The 14263-nt window shown below is 36.6% G+C and overlaps 2 protein-coding genes across 6 annotated transcripts; one reads left to right on the top strand and one right to left on the bottom strand.

Annotated features, from left to right (window-relative positions):
- LOC109235735 (programmed cell death protein 2) lies at window positions 2745-5905 on the top strand. Of its 4 annotated transcripts, none has more exons than XM_019401964.1 (11): window positions 2745-2852; window positions 3116-3346; window positions 3449-3532; window positions 3847-3980; window positions 4084-4181; window positions 4312-4400; window positions 4469-4562; window positions 4694-4842; window positions 4918-4988; window positions 5127-5241; window positions 5417-5905. In XM_019401964.1, the coding sequence occupies exons 2-11, from the start codon at window positions 3122-3124 to the stop codon at window positions 5585-5587; spliced, it is 1230 nt and encodes a 409-aa protein (XP_019257509.1). In that variant the 5' UTR covers window positions 2745-2852; window positions 3116-3121; the 3' UTR covers window positions 5588-5905. The 4 variants fall into 4 exon arrangements, with proteins under 4 accessions (XP_019257509.1, XP_019257508.1, XP_019257513.1 ...); XM_019401963.1 differs by having other exon boundaries at window positions 3102-3346; XM_019401968.1 differs by lacking the exon at window positions 2745-2852 and adding an exon at window positions 2893-3024.
- On the bottom strand, window positions 6242-11369 carry LOC109235734 (uncharacterized protein At1g32220, chloroplastic). 2 transcript variants are annotated; one of them, XM_019401961.1, is made up of 7 exons: window positions 11041-11369; window positions 10047-10146; window positions 9862-9950; window positions 9698-9753; window positions 9105-9251; window positions 7188-7313; window positions 6242-6711 (listed from the first exon to the last, which is right to left on the bottom strand). In XM_019401961.1, exons 1-7 carry the CDS (start codon window positions 11157-11159, stop codon window positions 6431-6433), a joined length of 918 nt encoding a protein of 305 aa, XP_019257506.1. In that variant the 5' UTR covers window positions 11160-11369; the 3' UTR covers window positions 6242-6430. The 2 variants fall into 2 exon arrangements, with proteins under 2 accessions (XP_019257506.1, XP_019257507.1); XM_019401962.1 differs by having other exon boundaries at window positions 10047-10137; window positions 11041-11294.

Genomic DNA, 14263 nt, shown 5'->3' with positions numbered 1-14263 from the left:
AAACCAGGCGGTGTTCATGGCTGAAACGAACACAACCGTGAGAACCATAGATGGTTAAGGATTGATTGTGTGACTTATGTTGTCTAGGTATACAACAAAGCTCGACGGTTCAAAGATATCAAATCTACCGATTGACCGAGTATATCCGATATAAGTTCACTACGGAAAGTTCAAAGGGAAACCTACTTATCCAGATGCAATTAATTCTTGCATGTAAAACACACACACGTCTGTGCATTCCTTTAAGTTTATAGTCATTTCCCATTTATATGGGGGATTGTTGGGTTTTGTTAGTATTTATTAATAACAAAAGAGGTGTGAATGGAAAATGGTGGAAAAAGAAATGGAGGGAAGTAAAATTTTGACTGATTTCATTTCACTAATGCACTTTGTCCCTCATTGGTAGAAGGAAAGAAAATCTTTGTGTATATATAGAGAAGCTCATCTTTTAGCTCTTAAAGAGTTAAGAAGAAGGCAAGCCTCGCGCCGTCGCCGTCGTCGCTCGCTCGGCTCGGCTTCGGCTTCGGCTGCGGATTCGTATTCGGATTCGGATTTGGTCAAAGATCGATTGATTGATTAATCTTTTTGGACAAATTCTTTTCAAATAATTAATTAAATTAATTAACAAAAATTCAATCCGGACAACCTATGACCCGCGACCCGGTCCGGTTCAGCCCGTTTTCTTTCCCGGATTATTTTAAATCCGTTTTAATTTTCCCGCAATATTTCCAACAGCTATGGTTGTTCTGAAACAGTGTCAAACCTGTTCCAACAGCCATGGTTGTTCTGAAAGGTTGCAAACCTTTTCAGAAACAGTACCAAATTGGCTATAAATATTCCTTCAAATCTCAGAATATTTGCTTACGAAATTTTCTGATAATCTTCATCTTCTTCTGCACAAAAATTTCAGTGTGTTTTACAGCCTTCGAGTGGTTCGCTGTTCATCGGTGTTTTTGGTACCAACACTCCGGTGAGTTATATTGTTCTATCCTGGGAGGATATATTCCAGAACCTCGGGTACTTGAGGGGAATAATTTCCTTAAGGACACACTGTGTATTCAGTGGGCTCGATTTGTTCGTATACCGTTTTCGAAATTTATTTTGAAGTTCAAATACTATTTTCAGAATTTATTTCTACTAACTTTTTGTTTCTGTTTTCAGAAAGATTATTATTTTTATTTATTTACAGCCATACAGATAAATAACAAAACTAATGTCATAAAACTATAAAGGAACTTGGGGAAATGAAGAGGATGAGAAACGGAGAAGAGTTTCATCCATTTTTCACCACTAAGGTTAGATTATTTAGTTTGATATAAATATCGAGTGCAGATAAGTATTTATCACATAATATGTGCATAATTTTCTTGTTTTGAAAATAACTTTTTCATTTTTAAGTATAAATTGCTCGCAAGAAATTCATTTAGTTTTAGGGATTGCAATTTTTATATATAAGTAGTCGTATGAAAAGACATGATAATTGAAACTACAAACGTAGTAGGATAATCTCTAGTTCCCTTTCTGTTACCTACACTAGTGCTAGAACCCGCGCGATGCGCGGATAATTTGACGGAATATTAATCTTATAAAATTATGATCCAATATATTATAATATTTTAATAAATATTAGTTACTATTTTATTATTTAATGTAGTGTACATAAATATAATAAAATCTATACAAAATCAAAGGACACAAAGCATTATAGTAATCAAATAAATTATTTATTCCTTGTTTATTCTTTATTAAATTAGCAAGTACTTAATACTATATATTTACTAATGTGATTTTTTATTAATTTATCAATTGGCTTAATATTTTGATATTACTTCTCTTCTAGTAGAACATACATATATATATTTTCTTATTTTGGAAATATATATTTTTATACTTATGTTATACGGTTTAAAATTCTTCAATTATCTAAATTTATCAATAATTTATTGAGTGTTATTTATTTCTATTTTGTTTATTAATTAATTTAAAATATAAATATTATAAATTATCTTTATCCACCTCTTTTCGTACATTCTTTTCTACTATAATATGTGATTAGTTTTTTCATTTTATATTTTACTGAAAATTCAAATAATATAATTTATTTTCCTAAATTATAATTTTTAATTCATCAAAAGTATAAAGAGATAAGCCTTTATTATTTTATAAAAAACGTACTAATATTTTTAACAATTAATAAAATATCTTTTATATAATATATTATCTTATGTATAATATCCTAATAGTTTCTTTATATTTTTATATTTTTCATTATAAAATTATGAGTACTATTTATTAACTAATTTTTCCTACATGAGCAATTTAATTAGTAGATGTATTTTTACTATATCATTTGATTTTTTTTTAGTATTCTTCATTTGTTTATTATGATTTTAGTTATGTGTATATGTTATTTTTATTTTTTTATTGTAAAATAATTTTAAAACTCCAATTTGAATGAGTAGAATATTTTTTTGTATTTTTCGTTTTTTATTGATAATTATAAGATATTTATATTTATAAATTAAGTAGTGTAACCAATTAATTCAAATTTAAAATTCAAAAAAAAAAATTAGTTAGAAAAGTAGTTTAATTTGTCTTAACAATGCCACTTGGCTTTTTGTAGTTAAGACACTTGTCTTAATGTGGTGCTTTTGCTTCTCCTATTCTATATAGATAGATGTATTGAAGAAAGTAAAGGCAGTAAATTTACCAATTATTTGTTGGGCCAATTTCCACGACTATTTAAGCCCAAACTCAAACGAGGTTTATGTCTTCAACCCTTCTTCTTGGTCTGCTCTTGCTGTTTTCTGTTTCAGCTTTCAACTTTGAGCAGTCTGTTAAAAAAGGAACAGGTATTTAATTCAGCTACTTTTTGCTCTTTGTTTTTTCATGTTTATATGAACTGGTTCTCGACTTCTCTTGTTTTCCTTCTTGTTATTTTCCCAGTTGGTTCTTCCATTTTTACACGAATTGCGTCTCTGTAAAGTGGTGGATTTTTAGTATTATGCTTGAACATAACATGAGGTGTTTCTCTTTGTTTTGTTTATATTTTGTGGGGGTTGTGAAATTTTTCTGATCCATTTAATTTATTAAATCATCAGTGACCATTGTTTAGGCGAAAATGGATGAAGAAATTAATGCTACAAAAAGCATGAGGAGTTTGCAAATTACTCTTCTTGATGAGGAAGATGAAATTGATGATAGTGGAGAAGTTAATTCATATTATGATGATGAGGAGGAGGAGGATGAAGAGAAAGAACCTGTGGGATTAGGGGTTCTTGAAAAGCCCGATAATTCATGGTCACTGCGACGTGAGTTATTTCCAAGCAAAGCTGGGGGTTCTCCTGTATGTTTAGAAAAGTTCTTTGTGTTGATTCCTTTATGCTATTGTCATATTTATGCGCTTCCGGTGTTGATTGAGTTGTAACTTTTGTTTTTGTAAGTATAGGCTTGGTTGGATCCAGTTAACTTGCCAACAGGGAGATCATGTCTTTGCGATTTCTGTGGCGAGCCTTTGCAGTTCATGCTTCAGGTATGTTTCTTTCCTTTCCGTGTAGAGGAGAACAATAAAGTAAAGCGGGCCAAGTTGAGAGTTGACACTAGTAGTTTGTTGCTAGGTCCTACATCTGACTTCCTTAGACAAGAGCAATTGGCTTTATATTTTTCACTCCGTTCTTATTTTCCGTGGCTGACTACTTTTCAATTGTGTATTAGTTTTTCCATCTACTTATGCAGCGGCTCTTGTTTCTACTATTTGTGCTTTCTTTTGTTTTTGTCGAGGGAGAGGGGAAGGAGGAACCTGAATTGTTTTTTTTTTCTTTTTGTTAAAATTCACTCATTTTACAGGTTTATGCACCACTCACTGAGAAGGATTCTACTTTTCATCGTACCTTACTTCTCTTCATGTGCACATCAATGGCCTGTCTCCTTAAAGACCAACACGAGCAGTGGAAAAGGAACCAAGTCAAGCCATCCAGGAGGTACTTCTTCCTAATTGAATTTTTTTTCTTTTTGTGAGCTATAAACTACTCTAGTAATGTATTTTTTCCTTCTAACTCTGATCACTGAATGTGTTTTTGTAAGTGTCAAGGTCTTCCGTTGCCAATTGCCGCGTAATAACTCTTTTTACTCCAGTGAGCCCCCAAGAAACAATGGGAAAGATAAACCTTCTAGAGCTGGAGGTAATGACTGAAGTTGACAATTGATTTCAAAAAAGTATTTGGAATAGACCTTTCCTTTTCTTTTTACTCCAATATTAATTGATCTCCCAAAAATATTACTAACACATACATCTTGTCTTGCATTTTTCAGCTGTTCTTTGTGGTTGGTGTGGTACCTGGAAAGGAGATAAAGTTTGTGGTGGTTGCAGAAGAGCACATTACTGCTCTGAGAAACACCAGGTTAGCTATGCTTCCTTTCCTCCTCTTTGTCAGGCTGAGAATATTCCTAAAATGAATCCAATTTGCAGGCTGTTCATTGGAAATCAGGTCATAAAAGACGCTGTTTACCATTGGAAGCATCTGAATCTAGCAATAATTGGACTGTTGGGGAGATGCAAGAAGGTAATGGTAATAGATGTGATGTTCATAAATCTATCTTAATTTATATGATACTACAAAAAGAAGGGCAAGAATGTTGTATATTTTAAATGTCACTGCATGCGAAGTTCACGGAGATTTTAATCCTCAATCAGTTGCAAGCAATAGTCTGTGGCCTGAGTATGAGATTGCAATTACTGATGAGTGTGAAGATAAGATCTCTGATGATAACGGAGAACTGAACTCATTGATTTCTTCAAGCCGAGTGGATGAATCAATTGAATCACTTATAGACAGCTTTGAGGTATGTAAGGCTCTTCTAATGATTGATGGATATATGGATGATAATTTTCAAGCTTACGTGATTGTTTCTACACAGGGGGAAGATGACAAGAAGAGTTGGGCATCTTTCCAGGAGAGGATATCCCGTACCCCTGAGCAAGTATTAAGGTGATTAAAGTTCCTGTTGCTATTTTTATGACAACACTTTGGATAAGATAAATTGCCGCTGCTGCCTTCTTTGCTATCCCCTAAGAATTACGATCACATGACTTGCCATTGAGATGCGATCACTATCTTGGAAAATAGGTATTACAGAGATGCTGGAGCAAAACCATTATGGCCAATGTCAAGTGGCCAGCCATCAAAGGCTGAGATTCGTAAATGCAGCTATTGTGGTGGCCGTAGGTTATTTGAGTTTCAGGTAAAATGAAGCTTTTGCTCTGCTTGCAAGTATAGCTAATGGCCATTTTAAACTGGTAATTAAATTAGTTGTATGTCCTTGGTATTGGAAAACTCGTGGCCAAAAAATTGTGGGTTGCCTAGAAGGTGTTATGGATTAGCTATTGATTTATGCTCTTCCTGTCTGCTGCTTGCAGGTTTTACCACAGGTACTCTATTATTTTGGTGTGGAAAATGATGTTAATTCTCTTGACTGGGCTACTATTGCTGTTTACACCTGTGAAGCCTCGTGTGATGGAAGTGTGGCTTACAAAGAGGAGTTTGTTTGGGTTCAAATTGCATCTCAATCAAGTACAACGCACAGATAAAGGCATTGTTATATGTTTTCTTTTTTCTTTATAACCGAAAAATCTCCAAGGACTAGGCTCACGGTTTGAGACTCGATGGACATAGGAGCCGCTCCTTTATTCTTCTCCACTTAAATTCCATACTTTTGGTTCGCGGCAGGATTCGGAGTCGTGACATGAGCCTAACCTACATGCGTTGCGCTAAAATTTTGTTTTCCTTTTTTTCTTTTTCTTTCTCAAACCATTTTAAAATCTCTTTGTTAATTGCAGACATTTTGCTTTTTTGAATGGCGTGTTGTGATAGAACATTTATCATCAATCAAGGGGTGTTAAGCGTGATATTGGATTTTATGATTTTAAATATTCACTTGCAATAGGAGTAAAGATGTTCATATGCAGATTAATTAGGTCAAATTCCAAGGTGCGGACACTTAAAAACCAAACCAACTAAACAATTGAAAGTTAAATTCTGCTAGTTCATTTGATATACTACAACCAACGGAATGCACACACTTGGTAACCGTAAGAGGTCTCACTTCGACAGACGACAAGGATTCACGATTCCATCCATAATACACGATTAGCCATCTATTGATAGCGTAAGATGGTTTTGCCTTGTTCCTCTTACAGTCTATAGAATACAAAAGAAAAGAAAGTGAAATAGGATCATAGGGATGAAATCAAGGTAATGCTAAGTGGCTATTTTGGCATCAAAACGTCCAATATGTGCATTATCTGTACTTTACACTGCTCTGCATAGCATAAGCAATAGATACATTTTCTACATAAATGAGTTTGTTACAAGATGTATATCATTTATCTTCAAAATAGGTGTATATCATTTCTCTTTTAAATGTGAACCTTTTACACCTTAATTCCTGCTGCTGCTTCTTTGATTTGGTCAATCGTAAAAATGCCAAAACAGTCATCATCCTTGACAGCGTTTATCACTGCATAGGCAACATCGTCCACGCTAACAGGAGGGGCTAAAAGTAAATCAGATGCTGGCAGCGAGCTCAATGGTTTAGTGAAGCTTTCTGTTGCACGTAAAATTTTCTCAAGAGGTTCTCCAATCAAATCTAGAGGGATCTCGAAACCATCAACCTTCCTCTTCCCATATATAAAGGCAGGTCTAAGAACAACACCTGAGAAATGTAAACACAAAAAATTGAGGCAGAACTAGTTTAGAATCAGCAACAATTTTTTTTTTCGGTCGGTAGTTCAGGTCAGCAACTAGTAACGCCTGAAAGCACGTAAATAACTTTGTTATGATACATAGAAGTGGTACCTGCTATCTCCCACCATCGCAGGCACTGGTAATTCTTCCCACCAAAGTTTAGGGAGATGGGAAGAAATCACCTAGCGTTTTTTGTCTCCAAGGTTTTCCCCACTTCAGTGACCGCTAGGCCACACGGTGCCATATGGCACATAGGTTTAATCACATCCTCAAAAGTGTAACTGATTTTCATCCCTTTTTATTGACAAGCTTTTTGCAGGCATGATGTTGTACTCAAAAATTTTAAAGAACTACACTAGGTTTGGTTTCGGCAATTTAGAACAACTTTTAGAATGTAAGCTTCAGGCTGCCATAGTGTCACCAATGACAAATCTTATCGAGTACCTGAGTTTGGGTATTTGGAAAGAACTTCTGATTCTGCTTTCCTTTTCCCTGTGAAGTAGCTTGATTGAAGGAGGAATGATGGTAGATTGTAATCATGTACAGAAATCAATATGAACTTAGGAATCCCTGCAAGAACAACAAAAGTTTTCAGGTAATTCACATTGAACAACTATAAACCCTAGATTTGGCATGAATGATATGGAGAAATAAGGAAACAATTTGAAGGATGATGTACTGAGCAAAAAGATTAGTTACATGTGCCATAAAAGTTGCTCCTGAACACATCAAAGAGGCACCATACTTTTAATGGCAAAACGATTAACAAATTATACACACAAAATTAGGTGTAAGATGAAGGGCCAAAGCGATGAAGTGGCAAAACCTTGAGTATGAGAGATGATAATAACCCCATCCCAGACCCTAGGTGATGGGACCATTTACCTTAAGATTACTTCTTTCACATCCACCCTAAGTCTCTTAAGGCACTAACAGGAATTTACGTATCTCAATTACATGAATTTGCTTTCCGATAAGGACTCTAAACAATGCCCTTCTGTCAGTCCATATCACGAAATACCAGAGTAATCAACCTCTAGATGCTTCTCAAAAGGGACAACTAATCGAAGTAAAATAGCTTTATTTTTTCAAAGATTTCTTTGGGATTAGCACCAACATAGGTGAATCGATTATGAAAGATTGATATATATCAATGTAAGAGTACGAAAGAAACTCAAAACTCAAAGGATCAAAAAGATTTCCAACTTAACCTCTCTATGTAATAGCAGCAGACTCAATTGCAGAGACATCATAAAAAACCCTACTTTCTTTTCCTCTTTTGACATTCTTATTTTTGCGAAACTCATGTTGCCCTTTTTTCCCCCTCTACATCGGCATCAGTGTGCAGTTATATAAGATTAGAAAAAATTTGAAATATTTACAGAAAAGGTCTATTTGGTTTGGTCATGTTTTATGTAACCAAATGCATCGTCATACATGTGAAACATAATCATTGAAGGTGTTAACAGGGGACAAAGAAGACCTAAAATCACATGAAAAAAGCTGTCTCAGAAGACCTACAACCTCTTGAAATCAATGTAGACTTAGTGAGAAATAGAGCAAGATGGAAGCATAAGATCAATATAGGAGATACTAACTAGTAGTAGTAGGGACTGATGCTTAGTCATGTTGATAAGCTTACGTTAGGTCCAATTTTTGCTGGGAGTCTTTTCAATCTTTTTAGACATTTGTACATCAACACAAAATATAGAGAACCTCTATGTTAGATTATCCAAAAGTATTGAATAGGGAGGTCTCATATAGCCAACCCCAACTAGCTTAAGATCAAGGCAAAGTAATAGTCATTTGATAGATAAGGTAAGTTTTATTAATTGACAAACCAGCACCAAGACAGTGCAAGAGAAATACAAAATCATGTATAAGGCAGGCTATGCCTGCGGAGACTGAAAATTTGTCATAGCATACGTATCCTACAATTTACACCAAAAAGCTAGTAAACTCAAGCAATTTATTTCAATCAAGGATGGCTTCAACTTGTAATTGTCAACAACTTAGAGCGGAAACTGTTACATCAAAAAGTGACGCGAGAGCGGGATTTTCTGCTCCCTAATGCTAAAGAAACAGGTCAAATTTTTAGCATCAGTTTTCTCTAGCAATCTTTAGCTCTGAGCTAAAGTAAATAGTGGATCCAACCATGCCTTAAACTTCAGCAAAGTGATGCATCCTATCTGATTCATTAGACATTTTGAAAGTTAAAGCCAAATGGAAATGAGAAGATGAGCCTAGGAAAAATTATCAACCAAAAGCGTTCTCACTTGACATAATAAAACACACAGCGTATCTTTTTAAGATCTTCGGTTTTATGAATTTTTTCATAGGAATAAATCAAAAGCTACTCACCATAATCTTTAGCAGCATTCACAGCCACAATGTTAGCTTCACCATTGATCCTCTGCATTTGTTCATCGGAACCAAAACCTCCCAAAGTTGAAATAACTGCGGTAGCACCAACAAGTACTTCATCCCAGTTTGCATAGAAAACGTCTCCTACAGGATACGAAGATCATATGAATAATCTGAATTGGGTGAAAACTATTCCATTGACATGGCAAAGGATTTTAGCCAAAAGCAGTAATTACACCACAATCAAAACAGACAAAATCTCCTTTCCAGGTTGATTGGATTAAACATAAACACTGAGTACTCCGGTACATGTCACTTTCATGAGATGAGGTAAAGCAGCAGGATGCCACATGGCTTCCCACTTTTGGACTTGCAAACTGATGAGGAGCTTCACTAGATTAATTCTTTCCTTATTAAGTGTAGCAAGAGTCTTCCATTATCTTCAGTAGGTACTTACTAATCAGGAAGAAATAAACTACTATGGCTTTCATCAGCCGAGGACCTAACTTTCGCAAAGTGTTCACCAATGTAAATTTTTCACTTGCACTCATTATCATCCTACTTAAGATATGATCAAGAAATGAACCTGCCTGCCATCCAAGTGACTTGATCTACCCATGGGTCTGAGTAGGAAGGACGCCCCGATCTGTGTAGTTAATACTACAAATTAAGAACCCACAACAGATAACAACAAAATAAGAGGATAAAGCAATTGTATGAATCAACAGAAAATGCTTAAGATCTACCAGCACACCTGCTCAGACTTATGGCCTCTATACCCTTAGATACTGCAGCCCTGCATATCGCAGAGCCAACAAAGCCGCTGCCTCCTATAACTACAATCTGTCAAAAAAGAAAGGGAATGACATCTAGTAGCTGAAATTGAGACAGTTGTAAATGGTCTTTGATCTAGACAGGAGAAAAAGAAAATGTTAATACTCGTTCAGATTTCACATCCGCGACAACATCAATTGCACCCGAGCTAGGATCCTCTCTAACAGCTTCAGCATAACTGCATCTGATACCAAGTCTGCAAGAACTAAAATGAAGAGAAACATCTCACCATATCAAGTTAGATGTCAGATCAGCCGAAAGAAAATTTCAACAGTTAAAATCGCCAGAAATGTGGGTAAAATCCCAAATACAGATAACCAATAAAGATTTCGTGAAAACCTTAATCCAGTACTCAGAAAACAAGTTTAGTCAAGGCTCAATTAAAATAATGTAGTTTTTGTGCATATCTAGATTATGCTGTGACAAAAAGTCAATCATGGTTAACAAGGAAAACTCTCTTAGTAAACTATGAAACTGGAAGTTATAAGCATATATTTTTCAATGTTAAATAATCACAACATGAATGATTACTCTTTTGCAATTATTTTAAAGATGTAATTCTAATGGTGTTATTATTTGCTTTATCTAATTTTGCTAAAGATTTGAAATTGCACCAAACTCGCGTTCGTGAGCTTTGCAACCCTCGAGCCCAGAGGAAGGGGGGTGATTGCAATATGTTGGTCTAAAGATAACTAACTAATTAATAACCATGATGAATCCTGTGAAATAAAATAGAGAGAAATGGATATAAAGGATTCACATAGTCGACCCCAACTTATTTGAATTTGAGGGGTTAATTGATTGAAAGATTCAGAACTGCAACGTCAGTGCATTTTAACAGTCCTTTATAACTCCTGAAAAGAACAATATTTTGGTCAAGATGTAAATCAATGGTGTGATATATGTATTAGATTAGGTGTAGAACAGTACTTTCATTCTCTTGCCGTGAAGCAGCATGATTTAGTCATATTAATTAAGCAGCAAGTTCTCTTTAAGCATCAAATAAGTATACTTCGACATGTTCAACAAACAATTACAAAAGAAAAAAAAAAGAATAAAAGAGCACTAGAAGATGAATGTTAAATCAAGGAATACTGACCGAGAGCGAGAGATTTGTGAATAACTGTAACTGCGGAAAGTAGGAAAGAGAGCTCTACTACTACGAGGAGGAGGAGAGGTAATTCTGCAAATGGCGCCCATGTTTGAGAAAGACGCCATAGTTTTCTCCTTTACAGTTCACAAAGATTATGAGATTGAGAAGTTGTTTATATCAGAGCTTTGAAAAGCAAAAAGTTCAGCAAAATGATTTCTTAAGTTTGGTGTGTGTTGCCAGATTTAGTGCTCAACTCTGGGTACTGGAGTGGGTGTTTTGGGGGGTGGGGTGGGGGGGGGGGGTACATGGTTGAGTGGTGGATGTGTCGCACTTCTCGACTTGGTGCCTATTTTTGAGGCCTGAAATTTTACTAAAGGGGAAAAGGGAAATATGGCTAATTTCTGTTAATTGAAATAAAATGTGGAAACAGAAAAAATCAAAGAAAAAATGTCAGATACAAATAGTATATCTTTGGGGAAAAAACAAGAGTTCTTTTGGTAGGTCTGGAAAGATCTCATGGCTATTGGCATAATAACATGCTGTCAATTCTAGTTAGTTCAATCTTGAAAATTCTGTTTTTTAATACTAAAAGAATTTTTTGTAATATTTGTTTAAAACAAAATTTGTCAATAAAGTTAGTAATTTTAAATTATAACCGAGCAACAAGCAAAAAATTCATATATTTTGTTAGTTGTTCCCAAATTAGCAACTGAAAAGATTGGGAGCCTACATATAAGGTATATAAGTCTCTTAATGATGTGATGCATTTTGGGGAAAAGAGTAAGCAGACAATATTACATTATGTTAAGCGTATCATTTTAGACAACAATTGGTATTAGAGCCCATGTTCAGCAGGACGAGTATGGTGATGACAGAGTGTACCAGGCTCAGTTTGCTTATCTTTACGAGCTTGGAGACACGCACACAAAAAGAAGCTAGTTGCGAGCTTCGGTTGCCATAAATACCCTAACGATGTGATGACACACAGTGAATCTCGAAATTGACCAGTGGATCGTGGTTTCGGTCACGTGGAATTAAGAGATATGTATACCTTATATGTAGACTCCCAACCTTTTCAACTACTAATTTAGGGCTTTGTTTCACATCAAATAATTTTTTCCTCGAACTAAGTTTCACGTTGCTCATTACCACAATCCACGGGTCTCCCCCTTGAACCAGTTCCACGTGATTGTTACCACGACTCACTAATCAATTTTCAAGATTCACGTTGTATCAACCACATTATTAGAGTATCGAGACTACGATAATCCACATGGCAACCGAAGCTCGCAACAAAGCCCTATATTTTTTCATATTTTTCCTCTTGTTTGACCAAAAAAGTATGAGACCTTTTTGTTAAACTAATTAAATAAGAAGATAGAGAGAAAATTCTAGTTAATGATAATTAATTCTAGATCTGAGATGAATAACATGAATAGGAAAATATAGTTGAGTATAAACTATAAATGATGACGGTGATGATGACCCTATTTAATAATATGAAAAAAATGCGTTAAGTAACACCAAATGTCAATAAAATATAAATAAAGAATTTCACCTAATCTTAAGTGAGGCGGATCCTCTTTCATTTGATAAAGATGAATGATAGACAAATACAAGAATCTTAGGACCCTTTTCGGATCTGATTGAGGGTATGGGATAACAGATAATCAAATCTCTTTTGAGAGATGTGATTATATATTTTTTAGAGAGATAGTCTGCCCCCTTTTGAGAAGTCCTCTCTTCCTATTTATAAGGGATATGCCTAGAAAATCCTAAAAAAATACAATTAGAGGGAATATCCAGTAAAATATTCCCTTTGAAGATTCCAAAGCAAAACTAGTTGTTACATCTATCTGCACTGCTCAGCCTCGGCCTTATTGATCACTGCTCGACCTCGGCCTTATAAATCGTTGTTCGACCTCAGCCTCATAGATCGATGCTCTGTCTCGGCCTTATAGATCACTGCTCGGCCTCGGCCTTATAGATCTGCTCGACCTCGGCCTTTAGATCACTTTGATTCGCAGGTTACTCATGACAAGTGTCTCTGCATGCCGAATTTTTCCGATTTTATTTTGACCCATACAGTTAGTCCATTCGCTTATCGACGTCGTCTTTTGGTCGAGCTCGGTGAGCGGACTTCATTAATCGTAGTTCGAGAAATTCGGATGGGGAGGTCGAATGTTAATTCAGGCGTAGAGATCGAATGTAAATTCGGGCGAGGAGGCCGAATGTTAATTCGGACGTAGAGGCCGAATGTTAATTCGGGCGAGGAGGCCGAATGATAAATCGGGCGTGGAGACCGAATGTAAATTCGGGCGAGGAGGCGGAATGTTAATTTCGGCCGTGGTCGAATGTTGATTCGAGCGAGGAGGCTGAATCTTAATTCGGGCTTAGCCGAATGTTGATTCCGGTGAGGAGGCCGAATGTTAATTCGAGCGAGGAGGCCGAATGTAAATTCGGGCGAGGAGGCTGAATCTTAATTCGGGCTTAGAGACCGAATATAATTTGTCGAGGAGGCCGAATGTTAATTCGGGCGTAGCCGAATGTTGATTCCGGTGAGGAGGCCGAATGTTAATTCGGGCGAGGAGGCCGAATGTAAATTCGGGCAAGGAGGCTGAACGTTAATTCGGGCGTAGCCGAATGTTGATTCGGGCGTAGCCGAATGTTGATTCAGGCATAGCCGAATGTTGATTCGGGCGAGGAGGCCGAATGTTGATACGTGCGAGGCCGAGTGTTGATTCAGACGAGGTCGAGTATTGATTCGGGCGAGGCCGAGTATTGATTCAGATGAGGCCAAGTATTGATTCGGGAGAGGCCGGGTGTTGATTCGGGCGAGGCCAAGTGTTGATTCGGGCGAGGGCGGGTGTTGATTCGGGAGAGGCCGAGTGTTGATTCGGGCGAGGCCGAGTGTTGACTCGGAAGAGGCCGAATATTGATTCGGGCGAGGCCGAATGTTGATTCGAGCGAGGTCGAGTATCGATTCGGGCGAGGTTGAATTTTTATTCGGGCGAGGATGAATGGTTATTCGAACGAGGCCAAGTGTTGATTCGGACGAGGTCGAATATTGATTCGGGCGAGGGCGAATGTTGATTCGGGCGAGGCCGAATATTGATTCGGGCGAGGCCGAATGTTGATTCGGACGAGGCCGAAAGTTAATTCGGGCAAGGCCACATGTCGATTCGAGCGAGGCCGAATATTGATCCGGACGAGGTCGAGTATTGATCCG

This window comes from Nicotiana attenuata, chromosome 12 (assembly GCF_001879085.1).
Source record: "Nicotiana attenuata strain UT chromosome 12, NIATTr2, whole genome shotgun sequence".
In the NCBI taxonomy this organism is placed as follows: domain Eukaryota; kingdom Viridiplantae; phylum Streptophyta; class Magnoliopsida; order Solanales; family Solanaceae; genus Nicotiana; species Nicotiana attenuata.
Note: the sequence above shows the minus strand (reverse complement) of the source record. Positions and strands in the feature narration are given on the sequence as shown.